Source organism: Ruditapes philippinarum, unplaced genomic scaffold (assembly GCF_026571515.1).
Source record: "Ruditapes philippinarum isolate M1 unplaced genomic scaffold, ASM2657151v2 ctg6879_1_1_1_1, whole genome shotgun sequence".
NCBI classification, from domain to species: domain Eukaryota; kingdom Metazoa; phylum Mollusca; class Bivalvia; order Venerida; family Veneridae; genus Ruditapes; species Ruditapes philippinarum.
Genome location: NW_026856207.1, coordinates 30,652 through 57,983, shown reverse-complemented (window position 1 = coordinate 57,983; position 27,332 = coordinate 30,652). Strand labels below are relative to the sequence as shown.

Genomic DNA, 27,332 nt, shown 5'->3' with positions numbered 1-27,332 from the left:
GTATTTTTATTTTTAACTCATTTTTTCTTTTAGTATCCATACTAGAAACCATGAGTCAGATAATTGCCACATTCCTTTTCTTATCCAGAATTGCATTCCAGTAAATAACAAGAATGTCGAACGACACATATACCCCCCTTTCTAGCCATTGACTCACATAATTGGTAATTTTATTAAAGAAACTTGCCAAAAATGGGTACATGGAAGTGTTCAATTATGGAAAAATCAACGGAAACCATTTTGACACTTAAGGCCCATGTGACATTGACCTTTGACCTAATGACCCCTAAATCAATGAGGTCATCTAATACTTATGACCAATAACTAGGTGAAATATGAAGACTTTGTGATATATACTTTTCAAGATAATCAGCGGAAACCCTTTTGACATTTAAGGCCCCTGTGACCTTGACCTTTGACCTAGTGACCCCAAAATCAATAGGGGTCATCTACTAGTGATGACCAATCACTATGTGAAATATGAAGACTTTGTGATGAATACTTTTCAAGATAATCAGCGGAAACCATTTTCACATTTTAAGGTCCCTGTGACCTTGACCTTTGACCTAGTGACCCCAAAATCAATAGGGGTCATCTACTAGTGATGACCAATCATTATGTGAAATATGAAAACTTTGTGATACATACTTTTCAAGATAATCAGCGGAAACCATTTTGACATTTAAGGCCCCTGTGACCTTGACCTTTGACCTAGTGACCCCAAAATCAATAGGAGTCATCTACTAGTTATGACCAATCACTATGTGAAATATGAAGACTTTGTGATGAATTCTTTTTAAGATAATCAGCAGAAATTATTTTCACATTTTAAGGTCCCTGTGACCTTGACCTTTGACCTAGTGACCCCAAAATCAATAGGGGTCATCTACTAGTTATGACCAATCACTGTGTGAAATATGAAGACTTTTGTGATCCATACTTTTCAAGATTATCAGCGGAAACCATTTTGACATTTAAGGTCCCTGTGACCTTGACCTTTGACCTAGTGACCCCAAAATCAATAGGGGTCATCTACTAGTGATGACCAATCACTGTGTGAAATATGAAGACTTTGTGATACATACTTTTCAAGATAATCAGCGGAAACCATTTTGACATTTAAGGCCCCTGTGACCTTGACCTTTGATCTAGTGACCCCAAAATCAATAGGGGTCATCTACTAGTTGTGACCAATCACTGTGTGAAATATGAAGACTTTGTGATACATACTTTTTAAGATAATCAGCGGAAACCATTTTGACATTTAAGGTCCCTGTGACCTTGACCTTTGACCTAGTGACCCCAAAATCAATAGGGGTCATCTACTAGTTATGACCAATCACTATGTAAAATATGAAGACTTTGTGATAAATACTTTTCAAGATAATCAGCGGAAACCATGTGGTCTACCGACGGACGGACAGACCGACAGACAGACAGACAGACAGACAGACAGACAGACCGACATTAGCAAAACAATATACCCCCTCTTCTTCGAAGGGGGGCATAATAATACTACATTTATTTCTAGTCATCTTAAATTTAAAAAAAAATAATAATTTCACAGTCACACAGAATCAAAGGGTAAATCTTTCAGTCTATGTGGTAAGGGATAACAGTAAGAAGAAAACTAAATTATAAACCCTAAAACTGCCTAAATATTAATCATTAACATATTCTTCAGCATCAACCTCGTCTTCGTTGATACCACTCTCGTCCAGCGACTCAGATGAGACTCCCGCAGCTAACGGTTTAATCTGGGACATGTCTAGACGTGGTAAAGTCATCTGTTCCGGGAACATCCACGGTTTCAGGTGGGGATTGTTTTTGGACTTCCAGCTGGGATAGCCTTTACATGCTTTCTGGATACGGCTTATAATCTAGTAATAAGTTTGAAAAAAATAAGAACATTTATTTTCAGATACAACAGTCTATAAAGTAACTATAATTTTCATTCATTTAGGGAAATGAAGACTTGGCTTTGGCCACCTTAACTGCCAAAAAGTGCTAGCCTATACAAGGTAAGGAACTTCTATAATTTCAAATCAATACAAGTCATTCATTTTTTCATTTATAATCAATATCCCCCCCCCCCCGAAGTTCTACAATATCAGAATTATATGACCTAATTATGATTAAATCAATATTTTTATAACCTAGTGATGGCACAATATTTCATAATATCAAGACATGCTTACAATGTATATCTTTTAATAACAAATAAATCTAAATATTCAAAATCAAGCCAAAAATATTATTCTTTCAAAACAAATTCTGTTACAGATACCTTAAGTAAAACAAATATATTACATTGGGTAAAGATTCAGTTTCTTAAATTTGTATTTGTTATTTAAAAATTTGACAAAATTTAGTACCTTTGGAGCAAGTATCTTTGTTGCTTTGTTCACAACCCAGACAGGTAATTTACCTGAAAATATGTATACATGTTTAGAAATTAATATTATAAGATCATTGGCTTTCTTTTTTTAAACTGTCCATCATTAATTTTAGATCAAGATAAATATTAACTGCCCAACCAATGCTGCCAGTACTAGTGGAACATGTCAGTGTATCTTTATGTAAACTTATTCAAGTCACTGAAAAATCATTGTATTTGCTGGGTACATTTTTGTGGTTTTTGTGAATAGGCCAATCAAGATCCAATGATTAGATCCAATAAGATATTTAATTTTGAGCCTATTCAGACTGAGGGTAATGCTTGAAACTGAGGACATTTCAAGTCACAGATCATTATCAAAATATTCTTACAGAACAACAAGAATATAAACATAGCTTCATCATGGTCTACATTCACCCTCTTTCATAAAAAATATATGAATTAACACATTCAGCTAACCTTAAATTGGTCATATTCTTCAAAATATTTTATAAAGCTAAAACTGATACTATTGTAACTAAAAATCCTATAATAACCATGTTTCATTCAATTTAATTAATATTTAATTGTATTAATATGATAAACAATTTCAAAAACCTAGTCATCAAGTTTACAAAGGGTTTGAGTAAAATGTATTCAATATTATCATGAGTTTCCCTCCCCCCTTCCCCGATTGTCCTCATGACTCATTAAACTGGTCAAAGAATACTTACTATGTCAAGTCAGTAACAGAATATGACAGACATAAACATGTATTTATATATCTAATTATGTTTACCAACAATTACAATAATCTAGTATACATATTTACCTCTAGGATCGGACTGGGACACATATGTAAACTGACATTTATTCTGTCCCTGTTGTCTAATTAGATAACCAGTCAAGTATGAAATACCACGTATATAACCTTTCCTTGGTGGAACACTCTGAAATATTCAAGAAGAAAATGTCAAAATACTTTATTAAATGTCATATACAAAATATCAATATTCAATAAATAATACATGGGAAATTAGGTACATGTATTTACTAAGGCATATTTGTTTCAGCAGTTTAACAATATGTGACATTTATCAAACTAAACTTTATAAAGAAGAGTATTAATATTTAGAATGTTCTCTTTTAATATGAATGAGATTAACTGTAACAGAGTATTCTCCCTACTACTGTACAAGTGTTTAATTTTGCAATGTGGAAATATTTGCGATTTTTGCAAATTGAAATTATTCGCAAATATTTGATCGTGCAAAAATTATTTCTTTTTGGCAAACTTTCTTCTTTCATTTGAAAACATGTTTTCATTAAGCATCTTACATGAATAAGTTTGACTGTTCAGGTACTGAGATTGAATTTTCTCATTGCTTGTTTGTTAAAGTTTGGCCTTAATAAATCACAAATGTTTGAATGAAACAATATATGTATTAGTAACACAATAGGTTATTCATACAAAAAAAGATCAAAATATGACACAGAAATGTGTGATCAGGTCCTTAATCAAACTAACAATGTATATTTCAAAAATTATGTAAATAATAAAGGTATTAAACAACTGAACATTTTTACATGATCAATATCTAAAAAAAAATAACGTAGATAACTGACTATTTCATTATCATATAGATTGTAAGAGACATTTTCAGTACAGCTGTTACTGCAAACAAACATGATCTCAGCTTACTGTTTATAAGATCATGATTCGAAGAATAAATCAATTATCAACTATGAATGAACCAAAATATACAAAAAATCGTTTTTTTCTAACATGTTTGGAATACAAAGGTCTACTGCTGACCACAGATTATCATGACAAAAAGATTGATACTTGTAATGACCTTGATGTCTCTTAACAAAATCAAAAACAAAATCAACACAAAGCCTTAAAAACTGTACAACCTGTCCAATCTATTTATTGCTATTGGCAACTGAATCTACTTCATGTGACTAATACAGACCAAGATCAGCCGGCACTGTCAACCATTTATTTACTGCTTCTTTTTTATTTTTCCTTGAAAATAATGAATGGCTTTGTCTAGAATAAAAGATGGACAAGTCCATTTAAGATGTTAAGGGTGGTAAGGGCTAAAAGACATAAAAAAACAAAACATTTTCTCCCCTTCTTTAAAAAGGAAGGCATTAATAGACCCACCTCATGGTTTACAGAATGGTTGATGATCCACTTCTCTTTTCCCATATCTAACCATGACCTCTGTGTAACAAAATCTCTGTTTCTTAAAGGTGGTGGACTCTTCACTGCAAAGAAAACAAGCATTTGTAACAGAGTTACAAATGTCCCCCGCTTAGGGAAAGTTTTACATGAAGCACAAACTTGTGCTTTTCAAAAGATTTAGGTATGGATCTGGACTTTCCTTGCAAAATCTTGATCAATACAATGCAACAATAAATTCATTAAAGAAATAGAATGAAGTAACTCATGTGTATGTGTCAACAGAAATTCATTTGAATAGTTGTTATTACCATTTAAAAACCACAAAATGTCACTGACTCACAAATACAAAATCAATACAGGGCATGGTCTGTTACAGAGTATATTTTGTATCAGGTCTTAAAATTTCATCCATCAAGGTATGTGGGTAATTCATCAATGACAATTTATTTGCTTGGGTCTGACTTTGCATCATAACCTGTTACAGACCAAGATTTGACCTCAAAGTGTGACCTTGACCTCGGAGGTAGACATCAGGGTGTTGCACACAGCATGTTGTCTCATTATTGTGAACATTTGTGCAAAGTAATTTCAAAAACCCTTGAACTATAAAAGTTATAGACCTGACACAAAATTTACCCTACATGTATAACAGACCATGTTAAGCTTTGACCTCAAAGAGTGACCTTGACCTAGGAGGTAGGGGTCCGGATAGTGCACATGATGATACATTGTCTTATCATAACAAACATTTGTGCCAAAATATTAACACTTTAATGAATGGCTTAGATATGGACTTGACACAGTGTGACGGATGGACAGACAGACAAATGTGAGACCTAATTGGGATAAAGGGCCATTTCTATTGTAATTTTCTTTTGTTTAATAGAGGGCCATGGCCCCTTTTTCTATTGTTACAGAATGAACTCTATTGTTCTCTTTTGTTCTGTTTACAGTTAGATGGCCCTATATCCCTATTCCATAGTGTGGACAGACAAATGGAGCCCATTTCTATATCTGCCTTTTTTCCTCGAAAAGGTGTGGGGACAAAAACCCTATATAAACATCAACAAATAAATCAAACAATCAAAATCTGATGTTTCCTCTTTTTTTCTTTTAATGGTTTTTCAAGATGAGATATACTTTACATACATATCTATAACCATCTGCTAACAAAAACATAATTTAAATTTACCTTTGATGTTATTTTTGTACATGTATAATCAATGAAGATTTTAATTTAAAAGTTGTCATTTTGAATCATATTCATGTCACCTATATGATTAAATTCTTGGCCCAAAAATCCATTAATGGTATGCACAAACCAATATGATTCAGGACATTTCTGATTTGGACAAAATTTGTATTGTAAGCTGTCTTCAACATTTTAATTAGAATAATAATTGCAAATGGACAAACTACTACTGTCATACTCAAAACATATCTTATCAGGTTGAAATACATACAAGCAAACTCCTTAAAAATAAACTTATACATCAAAACACTGGTTAGAGAAAAGCATATTTTGTTATAAAAAGTTTGGTAAAGACTTACAGGCATAGTAACCAATGTCGTTGTTTGGATTAATAGCACAGATTTCATATCCTTCCAGCATAGAATGGTCCCATGCCTTCCTGTATTCAGGATCATGTAAAACATCATACAATGTTTCACCAGCTATGTCATCAAATGTTGTCCTAACCTGGAACATAAGAATAGCGTCTGGTAAATTTAGCAATATAAGGAAACTAGCTCTAGACTATGTACATTTGAGTCATGACAAAACCAACATAATGGGTTTGCTACCAGCATGGATCCAGACCAGCCTGTGCATCCGGGCAGTCTGATCAGGATCCATGCTGTTCGCTTACAAACTCTATAACAAGTAAAGAAACTGATAGCGAACAGCACGGATCCTGATCAGACTGCGCGAATGCGCAGGCTGGTCTGGATCCATGCTGGTCGCAAAACCACTATGTTGGTCTTGTCGTGGCGCAGCTCATTTTGTATATCTAACAGTCTCGTGTCTGCATGTAAAAGACTAACTTATGACAAGGAGCTACAAGAATTATCCAAGAATTAATGATGTGATGCTGTCATAATTTTTTTTTTCACTCTTAAACAAGAGCTGTCACTGATTCAGTCAAAAGCATACTGGCATATATTAATATCTTATGACAAATTTCAACAATAAGTATTACTTATCCATATTTCAAATCCTTACCCGTTTTCATTACTTCAATAAAGTTCATCATGCACACTTTCTGTGAATACAATGATCAGTAGTATTGTTTACAGATGTCCCTTGTATTTTTTTTTTGTTATTGAATATTTTATGTTATCACTGCTGTGAAATATGTCCATTTCTTAACAACAGCTTAGTTTAAGACTTGTCCACCTGCCTGTGTATATGTTTAGGATGAACTTTCATAATTTCTGGACATTCTAAATCAATGATCGATTGACAGAAAAATATAGATGACACATCAATGATAACCCTACCTTTATACACACATGTATATCCATGTACTTATACAGTACAGATAACGAGGAATATGCAAAATCCTCAAAGGATTGAGGAATCCACTCGCAACTCCGCGAGAGTATTTGTCCATAAAAACAAGTGACTCCGCGTGAGAAACGTGTGATGAGAGCGACTCCGAGACGAAAATAACAGCGTGTGACCCCAAGAGAGTATTACCGCGTAACTCCGTGTCGGTGTCTAGCTGGTGTAAATAAATGCAAGTGCAATCTCATTTTATATTTTTTTTTTTAGATTACCATTCGAAAATAAAGATGAGTTTTACTGTTGTTGTTTTCAATTTACCGTGAAACAGTTGAAAGGTACATTTGATTAGAAAAAACACTACCGTAAGCGTCATCAGTTATCCAGTTTATTTTTATCCCGATTAATTAGGTCAGTAGCAATAACCACAAAAACCTGAAATTCTATCAAAAACAAAAAACGATTAAAAAAACTTTGAAATAAGAATAATTCAGATTATATAAACAGATTAAACTTCATTAATCTTTAAATGTCTTTCTTGTCCTATTAAATCACTGTGACAGTTCCTCGAGAAAAAAACCTACAACTTCCTTTTGACGAAAATAATCAATTTATGAAATTTTATATTTTTTGTTTGTTTATTTATACATTATCGTATTTTTTAGATGTAAATGTTTCTAAATGAATCAAATACCATTAACATGCCAACGATTACGTTGTAATTAAATATTGTGTTGTGTTATTTTTCAATGTGGAAAATGAGTTTCGATTTTCATAATATTCTAATCATTGATAACATGTGCACATAAAAAAAATTAACTTTCCCAACTTTTATAAAATAAAAGATACTTGGTTTGTATGGTTTTAAAAATTGTCATGATGCATGTACGTTTCTTGATACATCCATTGTTTACATGTATTTTAGTTATGTGTCAACCTGTCACGTCCGCCATTTTTAACATTTATTTTAATTAGAAGACACCTGATTTATATATAATTTTTGAGAATTTACTTTGATTTATTGGTTTCTAAATAAAGCTGCATGTTTAGTAATATATTGTTTTAATTTTATTCCAAGAATATCTCCGAAAATCTGTTGATCTCATTCTATTATCAAAGTCATACGTAGATGTATGTTGATATTGGAAACAAAAGTAAATTGTCTTGTGATGATCATTAAGAAATTAATTTTTTTTTGTAGTTGTTGATTTATTTTATTTCAGGCATTATAGAGGAATTCAAGAGTTATAGAAGAGTTGACAAGTTGACAGAGGCCGTTCAACTAACCTAGTGCGCTTCTCCCATAATTCATTCACCTTCAGGTGTAATCAGCACTACAAAGATTAACAAAAAATAAAAACAGCAAAGAATAAAATGATCATTTTATTTGCTTGTTTTTTTTTTATTTTTACTTTATTTGTTTATGGTTATGTACATCATCTATCAGGGCCAAAAAACCCTTCTTTGTAGAGGCCGAATATAGGCTGCTTCCCCAACCAAACTAGCCTCTTTTTTTCCCCAGTTTGGTCCTCAAAATTCCCCAGTCTTTTTAAATTTCCCATAGAATTCAGAACAAATTTAAATGAAGGTGTTAAATTAAGGTCTTTTACTGCCTAATTAGTATTTCCCAGTGATTTTTGCTTTTCTATTTTGAAGAACTTGTTAAAAGTTTGTGTTAAAATTGAGACTCCTTTTCCCAAAATATGCCAAAATCATGCATATTTTCCCCAAGAAAAAGGCTGAAGCCCCTTCCCCAAAAATGGTCCTGTCTATATCATGTCATTTTATAAAAAATTTCCCTTACAATAAAATGTCAATGGAATGAATCGACCTAAGGCACGTGGTTGTTTTGCCATGTATATCAATTCTTTTTTTTTTTTGCTTACATTATGATTATAAATTTTTATAAACAAGGCAAAAATGAAGCTCATCAATATTTTACTATTTTAGAATACTAAATTAAATAGGTTTTTGATGGGAATTGCGGGAAATCATCGGTTATTCTTTCCTTTTTTTATTAATGAATTAAGTGTGTCTACTTTCGTTTTCACTTGTGCGAAGAATTTTCAACCACATTTTTATTTTTAATGAATAATACATGCGTTCAAGAATTTTAGTTTAGAGGTAGAGCATTAAATAAATAAATAAATAAAGCATACCAAATCAGTCTTATTTACTCGGAGTCACTCTTTTTGACTCGGGAGATTCACGAAGTCCCGCGGACTTAATTGTCACTCGTTATTGACGCGGAGTCACTCTTTTGTGTATGAGAAATTTATAATCCACTCAGAGTCACGCTTTTTGTAATTACTCATTACTTGCAGGAATTTGCATAAGAATTCCTCCTTGTCTGTACTGTATGTACTGGACTTGCCCTGATAGAATCTGAAACTATTCATTTAGAAAATTATTGTTTTAACAATACTAAAACTGAGCAGTTGAAGTTACAGATTTTTCAGAATCTGATAAGAATAGCCTGTCATAGGAAACTGTCAATTGGTCATTTTGGTGTATTGTGAGTTGGAAGGGGGCACATAGATTTACCAATGACAGACTTCCTGAAAGTTTAAAAAGAAGTGTCAGACATACCATGAAAATCTGTCAGACCGAAACGAAATCTGTCAGACTGAATAAAATTAATCAAAATCAAAGGAAAACTTGGGTTTGTATTTCTAAGACACTTTTCAGTTTTATTTTTTTTTGCCGTGAAAATCGGCACAGTCAGTACAGCGCATTTTCATCTCCTCCCTGTCATTCACAGTCCTGCTTCCATTTTTCATTAAATTTTGTCTCAGATCTATTCTTTTCATCCTTTTATTGTTGTTCTACGTGCTCCTCTGACATAGATTTTCGTTTTTTCCAAGGTTTGGCATTTTTAGCGATGCCATTTTGTATAAATGCTACTTGGATAAAAGCCAGACAGTCTGACCGATCCAGAATAAAAAATCGTCGGACCTAATCATAATTTACTGGACATGTCCGTCGGACAGACGTATTTCAGGAAGTCTGCAATGAGATGATAATAGTGTTGCCATTTCTTGTATATGTACTGTATATTGCCATACATGCACTGTCTTGGAACAATAGTTCTGTTATCAGCGTCTGTATAAGAAGATAAGAAATTTCTCTGTAACTTGTGTAATTTTGCGTAAAGTAGAGAGAAAGTAGACCTTGCATGATGTGTGGGCGGATACAATTTATTAAGTGGGAAACTAATAAAAATGAGCACTATCTAATAGACAATTGATACAATATTAAATTCTTTGAAATAAACTTCTTTCCTTTGTTGGACGCATCAAAAATAAAATAAATTTACCTTCACTATTTTGAAGGAGGAAACTTCGTTAGTTTTGGTCCAAACTGACGTGTTATTTTTCTGATACTCCAGTTTCCAATTATCTGTGTCTTCATCTAAATTCTTCAATTTGCGAAAGTCAGAGTCATCTGCAACTCTTATTTCACCAACTTGTAAAACAGAAAGCATTGCAATGAATTGATACGAACAAATTAAATGAAAATTTCGAAAACTTTATTTCGTGTCAACATTACCGTAAAGTAGCTAGCATTTTTATATTAACCCAAAGAAATAAAAATACTAAAAAGGATAAAAATAGCCCCACTCTCGTCACTATTTTGCATAACATTACATTTCATATTATGTGTGCAAGTGTTATAGTTAAAACAAAATAAAAGCATTATCAGTAAACATGATGCAAGGACATTTTTTCGTGCGAAAGTAAACCATAATTACCAAGACCTGTCAAAAGGACAGCGTGTTTTGTAAAACAAGAGAGTGGATAATGTACAAAAAAAGATAAGATAAGATAATCTTTATTTAATTTATAGTGGGTTACATAAAACATATACACATTAGCAATTTAAGCTATTTTCCGACATAACAGACTATCCTTTAACATACCAAAAAAAACAATCTGTATAAAAGAAAATACTGTATATTTTTGGGTTTTTCTTAAACCCTATATTTTATACTAGTTGAATCTTTGTTGTATGATTTGTATGCTTTGTTCATATTAAAACTCCTTATTCCCCATTCCATTAGGCTGTGCATGCAACTTAAGTTTAGTTAACTTTGTTTGTTACCCTGTATGTGCTTTATCTTGTTTCTTTTTTATGCTGTATTAGTTCTATCATAATTTTTTATGCACTTTTATAAGTAAGTTTTATTTATCTATTTATTTATTTATATTTTTTTAGGAAACCTTCAATTACGTATTTATAAATTGTAGATGTTAACTTATAACTATTACTATTTTATTAATTTTTTATATTTTATTATTATTTTTATTTATTTCACATTGCTATATGTATCATACTTAAATTTATAGACTACAGTCATTTATTACTTTTAGAAACTGTTATTACCTTTAATACAATATGTACTGTGCATGTCATCAATCTATGCCTTAATTTACCATCTTATTGTAAAGTTCTTCTTAACCTTGATACTCTTATTTCATGCTTAAAGCTGCTAATAGTTTTATATGTTTTTATTTTCAGAACTGTTATATGTTAGTAAATATGTTTTATGCCTTTGTTATTGTCGGTAAATGGCTTGTTAGCTAATGTTTCTTGTAATATGTAAACCGACTTAAAATAAAGTTTCTTGTATCTTGTATCTTGTATCTTGTAAAGGATTAAGATTTATGATTGACTCTGTAAAACAAATTAGATTTATAAGCACATATGGATAAGATAATACTAACTGATTTAAAGCAAATATAACACTACAACAAACATCACAGAAAATTACACCATACAAGAATTCCATTTTATGTACACAACTCCATAATCAGAATGAGAAAAATTTAAGATTTTTAAAAATTTAAAATTTTTAAAATAAATTAAAAATAATAATGATTCAATCTTATTTCAATATGGCTGACCTAAAGTCCAGCATGATGCTTGAGCATATATCAGTAGCAGCATCTGATATATACTCAATCATGAAAATATGGGTGTAATTAAAACATATTCAGTTCAGTTGGAAAGAGCTAGACCACCTAGCTATTATTATATCTCAAATAACTGGGTGAAGTTTTAACTCACTTCCTTCCGCAAGTGTTCGACACTTTGATTGGATACTACCTACCCCGTGTGTGTTGTTTTTTTTTCTCATGAAACATGCGTTTAAATATTATACTGTATATTATATGTCTGTGTGTTCTTTGATTGAAAATATAGAAAATAAAGAGATACATACATATTTTGTAATAAAAGGTATGCAAATCGTCATTGTGGTCATATCAATTTTCAACTTCTTTAAAAGCTAAGCGCTCTTTCACTTCACTATAATTGTGCGCCTATTATGATTATTCATCTTTTAACGCACATTGTTGAGTATCAATGTCAATCTCTCATTTATGTTTTTTAAGTTAAGTAATCTTTTATGAAATTATATGAATATGAATACATGTATAATGAAATAATATGAATTATTATTAAAATACTTTCTCGACATTTGTTTCTCTGTCACCGTAGACGGAACACACTTGCAAATTGGTAACCAAAATAATTATAAAATAGTTTCGTCACATTTTAGTAAGCTATTGGAAACTGTGCGTGAAACTTACTGTTTTGTTTTCGTGCGACTTACTATCCAGAAATTGTTCGTTTTGCTTACTACATGTATACACTTGCAAAGAACATTTGTAGGCTACAGACCTTCGAACAAAAATTTATATGGACTTCTACGATAACAGGTGTCAATAAAATGATTGATTTGGTGTCTTAAGTGCAGAAAAAAGCTTAATTTCATTGATTTTGGTACCAAATTATACCGCTTCGTGTAGATTACTATCGCTGAAAGTGCAATTTTCACACAATTCAAACAATGTTCTCAAAAACTAAAAAACGTAGGATAATGCACTTTGTACTGTCATTTAAAGAAAATTTCCGCGCATATGACACGCTAGGTTTTGTTTTGATTTAAGAAACGTTTGTCACCTTAATTTAACATAATAAGGTACTTACCGGGACTCAGCAGTTGCCATTTTCTCGTGGGTATTACTATACAAAGTCACGTGATCCCCCCGTGTTTCTGTTTACATATGAAACCACTCGGTAGAACTACTTTCAATCCGTATTAACTCCGAGGTTATTATTGATAATAGCCGAGGACGTTCCGAGTGCATTCCAGATTTTAGATTTTTTTTAGTTTTTAGATTTTATTCAATACTGTTATGGTTCGTGAGAACATGTGACATTAAATACACAATTACGTAAATTTCTCTGTATATTTGGGAATGTACCTTTCTCAATAGGCATTTTGTGATTCATACATCTAAATTTTAACGATGCTGAATAAAGACAATTAATGAAGACATGTTAAAAAATCTTCGAATGCAAACTCTGGTTTATATAAACGGTAGTTTAAACATTTGCTTAAAGATTGGACATCACTGTTCCAACTTTGGATGAACTGATCTCGAAATCTGGACTTTTGGAATTAAACGGACTAGGTACAGATTGACTTAACCAATAATCTGATAAATCAAGTTCGTCCAAAGTATCCTTAACCAAAGAAAGCCACGGTTATTCAGTTCTATATCAAACATATACTGAGTATGCAGTCTTTTATAAAATATTACAAATCTTATCATCTTTACCCTTCAAAAGCTTACACCAGTAGTTAATAATTCTTAATACTTTTTTATTTGCAAAGATATCGGAGTAACACCAAGTTCACCACATAAAATACAATTTGGAGTAAATGTACTTTGCTTGAGGTTAAGTATAATTTTGTAAAATTTAAGCTGAAACTGATCAATACACTTTAATTTTTCTATTCCCCAAACTTCAGAGCCATAACAATTAAAGAATAGGAACAATCATTGTGTTTAACAAGTGGATCTGTAAATCTACAGATAGAAACAATTTTCTAGCTTTTTATAAGAGAGAATATAGCTTTCTTCGCTTGATCAATAAGCCGTTTTCTAGTTTTAACAAATTTACCATTTTCCATAAATCGAATACCTAGATACTAAGAAAAATCATGTAATCTAATTTAATTCTAAGTTCTTATTATGAAAAGAAAGTTGAGGTGCATCTTCATACGATTCCTGCCCCTAGAAAATATAACAGCCTTTGTTTTTGCAGAGTTCACTTTTAAATTCCAAACATTACAATATGCTAGAGCATAGCATTTAATGCAGTCTGAAGCTCATTTTCTGCTGAAAAGCTTACTAGACAGATTCTGGTTGTAAAATATCTTTTCGGTAGTTTTTCCCTAGTTTCCATATGTGTCGTAAAAGTCGGTCAGTGAAGTTATCCATAACATTACAATATCCTAGATCTTTTCAATTTTTAAGTTTTATTCTAATCATCATAATTTCTCAGGTTTTACTTTTGTCTGAGTTTACTAGGCATTTTTAATTACGACAAATAAAATATCGAATTACGACATAGAAAGTCGATCAGCTGAGAAAAAAAATAACAAAGAAACTCCGTCATATCTAAAAATTATTCACTATATTAGGACAAATATAGTAAGGAAAGTAATGAAGAGGAAGACTTGAAGGAAAGGGCTTTCAAATGAATAGATAATGAACGCTAGATCCCATGTTTTTGAATTGGTATGTGCAGTTTTAATTTCTGACCTAGATTTCTAATTCTTATGTTGTTGTTTACGAAATTTATTGTTATGTGAATAATGAAAAAAAAAATAAATAAATGGCGAATAATTTACATATTGTGATCTCACATATATAAGGTTGGGTAATAGTAGATTAGAAAACGACAATTTCATTTAATCTTCCATGATTTGGTGACTGACCTTTAACCTTATAACAGGTCACTCTGCCCTGGTAGTGGTACACATACATTGCATGCATGTATCACAGCCTGCTTGAATGATTGCACATGTATCTATTTTACTTATTATTTTTTTGTTAGAAGAGGCTGCAGAGCTACTGTCATGTAATAACCACCTACATCATTCATGGGAATAGCAAGTTATGTTATAATGTGCAGTTTTATAGAATGATTTGGAGAATACAGGTATATAGGCCTTTCCCAGCAGCCTTAGTTACTGTATGATTAACACTTCAGTGAAATGGTTGAGTGTCAGTCTTGTAATCATGAGATCCAGGTTTTAAATCCCTGTCAATACCTGATGATTTTTTTAGGTTTACAATATTCAATAAATGTGACAAGGTTAAAACAGATACTGACAGTGCTTCTTGTGTAATTTGCCGACATTAAAAATTGACTAGAATCAGACAGACTAAAAGGAGAATGATTCTAGCACGGACTGTAAAATCTAAGGGATTAATAGGGAAAGGTAAATTACATAAGTTGCAGTATTTGCAGGGGCTAAACAGTTGAATTGAACTGTTGATGCTTTGCAATGTCATTATGTCATGATGGACAGTGATTACAATGTATGAGGAGGCTCTTAAGAGCATTGCTGCCAATTGTCACTATAAGTTTGCCATTGAGTTAATAAATAAAGTGAAGAAAAGTGTAGTGATTACAGGTATACTGTATAGGTAATTTCCAATAGCTTGCTGTTGGGTTAACCCTATAATGCTATTGCGACATAGTTGAGTGACTGCTTTGTAATCGAGAGGTACAGGTTTCAAATCCCTGACAGTGCCTGAGGATTTTCAATATAGATAAAGAAACTACAAGACTAAGAGTAAGATAAAAGATAAAAACAGTTTTTAACTTAGAACTGGTAGAAGGGATGCAGCTGTCCAGTTAAGATGTTTAAACTGGGGCTAGCTTGCAAGGACACAGGTAAACCATTCCACAGACAGATAGTTCAGGGAAAAATGAAAAGGAATGATACTGTGTCCTTGAGTATGGTAGAACTATAAGGTACAAAACAAAAGTAGTTCAGGTTTTTGGTGGGTGTGAGATGATGATAGTCAACTCTCACAAGTCTGTGCCATATTTTGATAAGGAGAGGCTCAGGGTCACAAAGCTGATCAATGTTATATCTCTTCTCTAGTATTTTGCCAGTTTAGATCTTTTAACATGTTAGAAACATTTATGGTGTAAATGTAGTCATTATGTACATATCTGGCAGGGCAGCTGATATTTGGACTTGTTCAATTTCAATCAATTTTATAGATTAGATATTTTTGCCATGGATGTCAAACTGGTAAGGTAAGAAGTAATGTCACTTTTTTATCTAAGTCGGTATGTCAGAGATTTTTAACTGATCAACAAGTGCCAGCTTCTAATCATACTTTGTGGATGACAAGAACGTTTTTATATATTTTCAGTCTGTAGAAGGACGACAAATAGAAGAAGTTGTATCAAGTGAGTATTTTAACTTTGTGTTAGATAGTTATGCAAATCTTTTTATGCAAATCTTTTAAAAATCAAATTATTATGTTTGTTAATATTTGTGACAGTGCCCTGTATTGTCTGATATCATAAAGGTAATGGAAGTTGTTTTTACTATCTAATAAAAATTAAAGAGTGTTCTTTATATATTATAAAGCAGTTGCTTAGATGTATGTTTAATGTTAATTAATTATATTATTTTCATTGGAGATGACAATGGTTCTTTTGTGATTGTTTTTTGTGTCGCCTCAAAGGAGTAGTGGCGACATATAGGCATCACTTCTCCGTCGTCTGTCCGTCCGTCACAAAACTTGTCCGGACTACTTCTCATAAACTACTGGTGCAATTTCATCCAAACTTTACAGGAATGATCAGTACCAAGTCTAGTTGTGCATATTGTCAGCATTTTCCAGTTCAATGATTTTTATAAGAGTTATGGCCCTTTAATAATTTTTATTTTTAAAGTTTGTCCGGACGACTTCTCTTATACCACTAATGCATTTTCAATGAAACTTTGCAGGATTGATCTGTAGCTCAAGTCCTTGCGCATATTGCACGGGTTTTCCGGTTGAATGATTTTTGGCCAAGTTATGGCCCTTTGAAAAGGTGTTTTTTCTGTGTGTTGCCAGATACACAAAAGCTTGTTCGGACTACTCTTCATAAACTACTGGTGCAATTTTATCCAAACTTTACAGGAATGATCAGTACCAAGTCTAGTTGTGCACTGTCTGTCTGTCTGTCCATCTGTCACAAAACTTGTCCCAACATGAAATTGGCCATCATGAGGCGACACATGTGATTACTGATCGCTCTTGTTATTTATAAGAATTTTGACTGAATATCAGAAATCTTAATGTCTTAAAAGTATGTTTTTGTTGTATTTCTCACTTTGTCTGATGTGTTCATATCTTTTAAACAGGTATATTTCACAGTTTGATTCTGCAGAGGACATTAGGAAAGGTATGTATAATCCTTTCTAAACTTACCTTTAATATAATGTAATGTACATTCATGATTTAATTATTTCTAAGCTCACCCAGTTTCTCTGAGCAGCCTTTTTTATGTTAAAATGAAATTGTCTTTGTTTTTCTATACCATAGTTCAATTTTTCTAATACATGTAAGTTACATGTAACTGTCAACAAAGGACAAGAAAGAGTTAAAATGGTATGATGGTCAAACTTAAGTACTGGCACAGGCCTGTCATTACTCAAGTTGTTGACTATCAATAATTCTAATTACAGTTTTGTACTACTATTAACATTCATTAATTTAAGATGATTGCGTTCACGTTGACATAGGTGTTCATTTACTCAGGCCTGTCATAACCCTATTGACACTAAATAATTCTATGTGCTTGTGTTGACACCCTCCTGCTTTTACTCCCATCAACACTCAATAATTCTATATGCTAGTATTGGCATAGGTCTTTAATTATTGCCAATTTGTGTCTATGTACATTTGTAAGTTAACAATTATGTATGTTGATCTATATTATAGTTCCACTACAAACAAGAGGGCAGCTATTCTGTTGGAACTTTAGGCTTTGTAGATGAAGATTGTGATTTTATAGACTTTACCTATGTAAGTATATAGTTTAACTTGAGGATCAAATTTAAGGATAAAGCCTTAGATATTTTAAATGGACTTGTCCATCTTTCAAAACCATTCATCATTTTTAGAAAATTTCAAAATACTGAGTGACTGAATGGTGAACAGTGCAGACCATGACCAGACGGCACATATGCAGTGGTCACATGGTTAGAAGCAGTTACTGCCAGCAGTTAATGCGTTAACTATACATATATGCCATAATTAGTAAAATCTGTTAGCTGGAAAGTTCATGTTAGGGAGATAGGGGAAAATACATATGATTTTGAGAGGGGAATGGTACCCAAATTCGGCCCCAAAAACGACCAAACAAGTGCCCTTGGGACAGATTTAATATGAAAATTAACATAACCTCATATTCCAGCTACATGTTGAAAGTTCATGTTAGGGACAGATTTAATATGAAAATTAACATATTGCAGGTACATGTTGCATCAGATGTGTTGACGAGTAATGTGAGGCGAGAAATTCTGACGTTTAGAGATGCCCTTCAACAAGTGACAAATCCATCTGAAGGACAGGTACTGCAAAATCTTTGTTGTTCATGGGTCACTAATTTTTTCATGTTTTTCATGGATAGGTCAAATATACAAATTTAAGATCCAATAAATTTTGTCAGCTGGATTTCAGTATATCAAAATACAAAAGTCAAAAGGACCAATGATATTAAGTCTAGTCAGACTACTCGTGGCACTATACTGATGGCAAGGGCTAATCAATTCACTTCTAGCAGGTAAAGGGTTTTAAAGTCTGTTGAAAATGTTTGTTTTTAAGAAAAACTTTGAAATCTGGATCTTGACATTACAAAAAAAAAGTGCAGAAGCTACATTGATCCTTGGTTTGAGGATAGAGGACCATATTGAGATTGGAGATTATATTATGTTTTTTGTTTTTCATTGTGGTTCTATGGTTACTTAAATGATGGATACCAAAGAAAACTGAACAAATCTCAACTCGAAAGCTAGGTTGTATTTGTCTTCATTTTGTATTTGTCTTTATTGAAATTTTATTGTATTGTTGACAGAATTTTCTTGTATATTACAGATCTCACTTGAGTTTTTCCAGAGGAAGCGGGCAAGATGGCCGTTCCCAGCAGAGTGTATTCCATGGGAGGTGTGGACAGTCAAACTAGATGTGATAACTTTGAGCAATGAACACGGTAAGCTGGATATCAAGTGAATTTATAACTTTCTTTTGAGCTGCAGCCTTCAACATGCTAGGCTGAGTGGTAAACATGTCAGGCTAGTTATCAAAAGATTGCTTACCACATGGGTTCAAACCCTGACAGGGGCAAGCCATTGTTTCCTTGAGCAAAAAAACATAATCATTTCTTAGTACTGGTTAACAGGAACATATAGAGACAGTATTTCATTAAGCTACCAGCTCCTAAATCAAACTAAAATAAATTCTTTATAAACTAATATGCCAAATTTCTAAAATGGACTTTCTTTACTTTGAAAATGGATCTGTCTGTTAATAATTTAAGATATTTTTCTATCAAAATACTAAAATGCAGCAGCCAACATTATTGAGCATGGTCAGACTGCACGGATATGCTGGCTGGCCAGGCTGAATACTGACAGGATAGGTCTGTTATTATTGCGTGTAGCGAGCAAAGGGTTTTGCAATATTTGCTTGTTTGTTTGTCCTGCCAATGTCAACTTATTTTTTATCACCCAAACAGCTTTTGGGGATATCTCACCAGAATTAACATTTTCTTGGCAAGTGCATGGGTAGAATCTTTTGAGGCCAGCAGGCTTAAAGTTAGTAAATGATTATTTAAAATTGACCACAGATTTACAAGTATTTGTAACTGTGTCAGATAGATGTCGAAATACAAATGTCTTATTTTTATTTTCACAGAGCGACAGATATGCAGGGAAAGAGTAGGTGAAATCTTGGCAGAGAAAGTATTGTATATAGCAGATGTCATGAACAGGCATGAGTACGTGCCCAAAATGCCGAACCAGTCTGAAGTTGATCTCATTTTTGATACATCTTACTTAGATGTGCAACCATACTTACACAGGGTACGTTATATCACTTGCTTTTCTACTCTAAAAGACTGTTTCTGTATATTAAAGCAGAACTTCTGACATTACCTAAGCTATCTTGCTAAGGTGTGTCAATATGACATAATAACAAGGTAAACTTCTCTGCAACATGTTACTGGTCACCCAGCTACTTTCTGTAATTTCATTCATGTTTATCTTTCTGGCTGGTACTTAGGTTTTATGATATTCAAACCCACAGTGACCTTTTGAACTTGTACAGACCATTGTCTTCCGCTGCTTGATTATTAATTTTATATGATTATGTGAAATACGAAGAGAGTTTGTATTAAAGAACTTAAGAATGATGTTTATTATATACCGGTTGCCATGACATTTTGCTATTTTTTTCACTGTCACTTGCAAATTTTAGCTTTATCAGCTACAAAATAAAACAAGAGCCACCGCCGGGCGGGGGCAACGCTCGACTTTTTACTTTTTCTAAATGCAAACATAGAAAGGTTTGAACATATCTTAACGTTTCCTTTTTATAAATTTAGTTGGTCTGTCTTGTCACATTAGTTTTGTTTATATATTTTGTATATATATATGAATAGAAACATTATGCAATTTCTAAAAATAGCAGCATTACGCAATTTCTAAAAATAGCAACATGACGCAATTTCTAAAAATAGAAACAATGACACAATTTCTAAAAATAGCAACAATGACGCCATTCCTAAAAATAGAAACAATGACACAATTTCTATAAATAGCAACAATGACACAATTCCTAAAAATAGAAACAATGACGCAATTTCTAAAAATAGCAACAATGACGCAAATTCTATAAATAGCAACAATGACGCAATTCCTAAAAATAGAAACAATGACGCAATTTCTAAAAATAGCAACAATGACGCAAATTCTAAAAATAGCAACAATGACGCAATTTCTAAAAATAGCAACAATGACGCAATTTCTAAAAATAGCAACAATGACGCAATTTCTAAAAATAGCACAAATGACGCAATTTCTAAAAATAGCAACAATGACGCAAATTCTATAAATAGCAACAATGACGCAATTTCTAAAAATAGAAACAATGACGCAATTTCTAAAAATAGCAACAATGACGCAATATCTAAAAATAGCAACAATGACGCAATTTCTAAAAATAGCAATAATGACGCAATTTCCAAAAATAGCAACAATGACGCTATTTCCAAAAATAGCAACAATGACGCAATTTCCAAAAATAGCAACAATGACGCAATTTCTAAAAATAGAAGCAATGACGCAATTCTATAAATAGAAACAATGACGCAATTCTTGTTGTTGTTGTTGTAAATATATATATATATATATATACACACACACACACCAATAAATATATAATTATGGTCATTTAATGCACAAATCTGAGAAAATTCAGTAATTTAACCTTCAAGGTCAAGGTCAATAAAGAGCCCAAGCAAATTTGGGTTTGATAAACAACGAGGTCTGGTCCTTAAGAATGTTCTGTTATAATATGAAGTTGATCCCTTCAATAATAGCAAAGTTACAGTCAGTTACCGCCAAAACAATGAAAATTTCAATAATTTGACCTTCAAAGACAATGTCATTAATGAGTGAAGGTCAAGGTCTTTCGGTATATTTTTAACAGTTATCTTTGAAGATTATTATGTTCAAGTTTCAAGACAATCCATTCAAAAATAACAAAGTTACAGCCAATAATTGCCAAAAAAATGAAAAATTCAATAATTTGACCTTCAAAGTCAAGGTCATTTATGAGTAAAGGTCGAAGTCTGTCTAGTTATTTTTTAAGGGATATCCCTGAAGATAATTATGTTCAAGTTTGATGACAATCCATTCAAAAATAACAAAGTTACAGCCAATAATAGCCAAAAAAATGAAAATTTCAATAATTTGACCTTCAAAGTCAAGGTCATTTATGAGTGAAGGTCAAGGTCTGGCGGGTTATTTTTAAGGGATATTCTTGAAGATTATTATGTTCAAGTTTGAAGACAATCCATTCAAAAATAACAAAGTTACAGCCAATAACAGCATGAACAAGCAAAAATTGGACTTTTAACCTTGAAGGTCAAGGTCATTTATGGATGAAGGTCAAGGTTAGTGTGGTCTACTGAAAGGTCTTGTCCCAAGGGTTGTTGTGGCCAAGTATGAAGACAATACACCGAGAAATAAAAAAGTTATGATCCAGGTACAAGTTTGCGGACGGGAACGGCAACGGCAACGCCGACCTGACTATAACAATACCTCTACTCTTTTTTTTCAAAAAAAAAAGTCGAGCTAAAAAAGGATTGACTACTATGATGATGAGTGCCTAGTACTTGATAATGATAAATGTTTAGGATAAAATATAAAATCTGCCTTAAATATAAAAAGACTGCCCTTCTGTGACTCCTCTTTATTAATTGAACATTATTGATGAATTCTTAAACATATATGTATCAGCGAATGAAGCTTATTAAAGCGAAACATGTTTTGATAAATTGTGTTGGTTTTTGATATTTTTATCCTAAAAAAAATATGTATAGAAATTTCCATGAATCATTATATGGGTTACTGATTATTCATGCGAAGTAAATTTTAAAATTAAAAGCAATTATGGCAAAGTTTTAAGTTATTTTTACATATGCAGTCACTATTCACACTTGGATGGGCATAATGTTACTAATTACACTAAATAAAATGTTTGTATCAGATTAACAAATATGATGCAACAGTAATAAAATCCATATTGCACACCAGTATGATCTGGTAAGATGTAAGATGTAATGCAACTTGCTAAAGTAAAAATTATAAAGTATGAGAATGTATACAAAAAAAGTATCATTATAAGAGAATCTTTAATTATTTAAGTTCTTAAATTATTTAAGTTGCATTTGGTTCTTGTGCATTCAACTAAATTGTGTCTTACTCATTGCTTTGGGCCATGTGCAAATTTCACTAGAGCCAACTACATTTACAAGAATTATATCAAGAAATGCATATGTACAAGTAACAAAATTACATTGAGGAAAATATTGCAAGCGTTGATGGTTGCCATGAATAATCATTATAAGTTTTAGTAACCCATAAAATATATAACTGGCTTACAGAATTACATAAGAAAACAGCATGATAGTAAATGTAAAGCAGTTGTTTCTGTGTAAAATAATTTCAATATTTGTAACTATTTCAGATCACTCATCAAATTAATGGCCCGTCTTCCAGTTCTGTTTCCACGACGATGAGAAAGTTCATCAAGGACACATTGGCATTATGACGACGGCCAAACATGTAGCTATGTAATTTTCAATGTGCTTTTTTAAAACAGTGTTTCTATAAATATCATGTGTCAAAAATGTATGCATATGTAAACATGTAGCATTAACATTTTTTATTTTTCTTAATGTATGCTCCCAAGATATTTAGAACTAGTGATAGAATAAAAGTTAAAAAAAACTTTATGATTGTGTTCAAGGTGCAGGTAAAGTAGCATTTTTTATGTAATTATGTACGTGTATTAGAAACATATGATTTAATTATGATTATTATTCATATCATGACATTGATTGGAGACTTAAAACTGATTTTGCAGACCAGTCTGTGATAGTTACCTCCTTATTGGTCAAATTTGAAATTTCTATTTTGAATTAGCCAATCGGAGGCCTAAGGTTGAAAGAGTGTTGACTGGGCTCCAAATTAAGTTTTGAAGACTTAACTTTATTCTGTATTATGATATTACCAGTCTTTAGTCACAAATAGATGATGTTTTGTTTGCTTTTAAAAGTGTTGACAGTATTTTGTTATTTGTTTTATAACAGTTGATCAAATTCTTTGTGTTTTTATGCTAATTGTACAATGTATATGCAACAAGTATATTAGGATTTTAATCTCTCATAAATTGGTTAATATACTCTCCTAATTCAATAAGAAAGCTAGTTTTGAAAGAAATACAGCTATTCAGAAGTTTTTCCTCAAAAGAAGGATAAATCTATATATTTTTAAATAGTTGTATGTTGGATGACACAGAAATATTGAATAAGTAAAGACTGTTTTAATGGATAGATAAAACTGCCTGCAGAATTCAGGAAAAATTTTAATTTTTAGTAAAACTTCAATATATAACCACATAGGCTATTTTTAAAGCTATAGAAATGATGCTCAAATTAGCTGCCAATCAAATAAGACCGAGGTATAGTCTGATTTTATTGACCTGTCAATTATGAATACATTATAGAACTCATTAAAATATTCGATTCCACTTCGGTTTTGTCCGTTTATTTTACGAGAATTAATAAGGAGTTTATATGACTAACGTTTGGAAAACTGCCACTAGCTTAATGAAAGTTTTCTTAACATCTGCAATAGCGCAGTCGGTTAAGTGATAACCAAATGCATGAGAGGTCCGAGGTTCGATCCCTTCTTTTGACATTCTTTTTAGACTTATTATTTCTTTACTTTTAAGTATATTTTAATGAAAATGGTCAAGCGCTTGCAAAATTGTCTATACGGATATGAAACAACTAAGAAACATTGAATTGTCACATTTTGTATTGTATTTTACGGCACTGAAATTACATATATTGATTTTAATCCGAATGAATTTTCAGTAATAATTCTTAAACAATGTTATATACAAAAGTATAGTATTTACAAAAAGTGCAAAACATGTTATAAAAGGAACAACCATACCTTCAAAAATGATGAAAATAGTTATGTATTAGAAAAAAAACCTTGGCTTACTCTGTCTCGATCTTACAATACTTTGGACATTCAGATAATATATATCCGTGGTTTACCCTATTGCGCTATAACGGTCAGTGTAATGACTGCATAGAAACTAGATGAATTTAATCACATCTTACTGCGTAACTCTCACGGAATTTACCAAACATTTATCGAATATTAATATATTCTGTGCATTGACCGTATAATCAGTATGGAATTGACAGGTTAATAAAATCAAACAATATGGAAAGGAATAAGGGGTATGTATTTCAAACAGAATGCTATTGTTATTATTGTAACAGAAAATTTAGTTTGTTTTATTTGGTACTGAAACATTTCATAGGTAATTGTTTAAAGAAAGGGGGATTTCCTATTATTATTATTTTATTGTTGTTTTCTTTCAGGATTTGGGCCTCAGTGTTGTTTGGTCAATGCTTGTCTCTTATTTTAATTTGCCTCAGGGATTCGAAAACAGTTTTGTAAAAAATGTATAAAAACAGTTATTGAACATTAGTGGGGCTAATAACTTGCCTATTTATTTACTTTTGACTCATTTGTGTAAAAATTGTTGACTGCTTAATTTGTAACCTTCTGGAACTGAAAGTGATTAGCCTTTGCCACCAGTATAGAGCCAGGCCAGCCTACACATCCATGCCGTCTGACCAGGCTTGATACTGTTGGCCGACTTAACTTAAAATTCTCATCAAGACAGTCTTTGTGTTACTGAGCATAGTCTGTACTGTTAAATATTCAGTCATATTTTGAAAGTTTCCCTAAAATAAAATGAAATTGTCTATGTTGAAAGACTGGCATTTAGGATATTGAGCAGCTTTAAGGTTAACTTAAGGAAAACTTATCATTTTCTTCAGGATTTCAAAACTCTTTTAATCCCATTTCGCTTAATGTTTTACCCTTTGCTTGCTGCCATCTGATAATGATAAACACTATAAGTTATTTCAGTTAATACATATTTTGAAATTTTTCCTTGTGAATTAGGACTTTTTTTTTATCAGAATTGCAGCCACCATTTATTGGTTAGTGATTAAAAGAGGCAACTGAATGGATTCCCTAACTGGAGTCTATGCATCTCTTAGCACCAGCAGGTGGTGTGGTTTTGACACCTGGTGTTGCTGAAAGTTTGTAAAACCTTTTTTTTCTTTGTGTAAAACCTAAGGTTAACTAAAATCATCCTTCCTGTTTCAGCGCTATGTCACCTAAATTGTGTTGGTGTGCTGTAAAACCAAACAAAACAAACAATAAAAGAAAACTAAAAATCTAAAAATGATATCTGGTTTGTGTCCATATTGGTCTATTTAAGAAATTTAATGTGGTAAATGTTTTAAAAACATATGTTACAAGATTTGTTCTTCTTTAGACATTTTAGTACCACAAAATGACATTTTATACCGAGTATTAAATAAAGTCTGCTAGTCTAACTCTTATTCCTGAACTGTTTCTTTTTGTAACATGTAGATATAAAAAACCTTCAACAGAAGTGTCATATATTTCTCTCTGTAACATGGTCTTTACAGAAATCTAGGTATAATTTTATGTCAAAAATTGTGTCAAAATTTATCAGTTGGTTGTTAACGAAAAGATAGATTTGTAGCCGTTTTTTATTCAATTTTTTGACGTTGTTTTGAATGATGTACATATTTATTCACAATATAATTGATAGCCCTATGCTTGTATATAGTGTACAAAATATAATCATAGATATTGTTTCTTTTTCTTTCGTTTTTTTCGATGAAAAAAAATGATAGAAAAATTTAAAGGATGTTGAAAACTTATGACTGTATTTCTATTTATCCCATTATGTTTTGATATATATGTTGTTGTTGTTGTTTTTTCCTTTAAGCTTTCACTGTTGCTTTGAACATTTCCATATGGAGCATATTTAACTTGTGACAAATGGTGATAATAAATGATGTTAAAATTTGAAAGATTTGTTGTTCTTTTGACTCGTCTTTTGTGTCAATATATTTAGAACTTGTTTTGTATTTAAATTTTTTAAACAATCACTTAGATCTTGGCTGCTTAAATATACTGAAGGCATGTTTTTTCATTCATGCCTCTTCACACAAAAATGCTAAAGGAAATTTCAAATATTTCTATTACTTTTTCCCTACGAGTATATATGAAGAGCTTTAACCATGATAATATTAAACGGTTAACCTTTTCGAGACATTTGTACAACACAGAACCACCCATACGTTTTTGTGTTGCCTTGAAAACGGCAACATGATAGGGGGGTTATTTGTCGGAGTCCCCTTAAGCTTGTCCGGAGCATAAGTCGGTCTCTATAGTCGGGTTGACCCAAACTTGGTATGCATGTTTCTTATAATGCATTGCACAAGAATCGTTACTCTGCACTTCTTATTTTTGAGTTATTGCCCTTTGTTCATTTTCATACTTTATTTTTGACCGGGCCATTCTCCTAAAGTATAAACCTATGTATGGGCCTAAAACTTCATAGGATGATAGATCTTGTTAAGAAGTGCAGTGCACAATAACGAGCATATCTAAACTAGAACTGTGTGTTATTTTAAGTCAACGCACTAGCAGTAAAAACTTTTTTTTACTAATTCAAGTCCATGTACAAGTGCTC

At 32.0% G+C, this 27,332-nt stretch overlaps 2 protein-coding genes across 2 annotated transcripts; one reads left to right on the top strand and one right to left on the bottom strand.

Moving 5' to 3' along the window:
- Positions 1–1,512: 1,512 nt before the first annotated feature.
- On the bottom strand, positions 1,513–10,650 carry LOC132745782 (START domain-containing protein 10-like). Its single transcript, XM_060734757.1, has 6 exons — positions 10,388–10,650; positions 6,120–6,267; positions 4,548–4,651; positions 3,210–3,327; positions 2,376–2,428; positions 1,513–1,880 (listed from the first exon to the last, which is right to left on the bottom strand). Exons 1-6 carry the CDS (start codon positions 10,553–10,555, stop codon positions 1,662–1,664), a joined length of 810 nt encoding a protein of 269 aa, XP_060590740.1. The 5' UTR covers positions 10,556–10,650; the 3' UTR covers positions 1,513–1,661.
- A 3,815-nt stretch (positions 10,651–14,465) lies between these two features.
- On the top strand, positions 14,466–26,667 carry LOC132745781 (autophagy-related protein 101-like). Its single transcript, XM_060734756.1, has 8 exons — positions 14,466–14,663; positions 16,320–16,356; positions 17,303–17,343; positions 17,883–17,966; positions 18,416–18,514; positions 19,038–19,152; positions 19,857–20,023; positions 23,193–26,667. Exons 1-8 carry the CDS (start codon positions 14,634–14,636, stop codon positions 23,274–23,276), a joined length of 657 nt encoding a protein of 218 aa, XP_060590739.1. The 5' UTR covers positions 14,466–14,633; the 3' UTR covers positions 23,277–26,667.
- Positions 26,668–27,332: the final 665 nt, after the last annotated feature.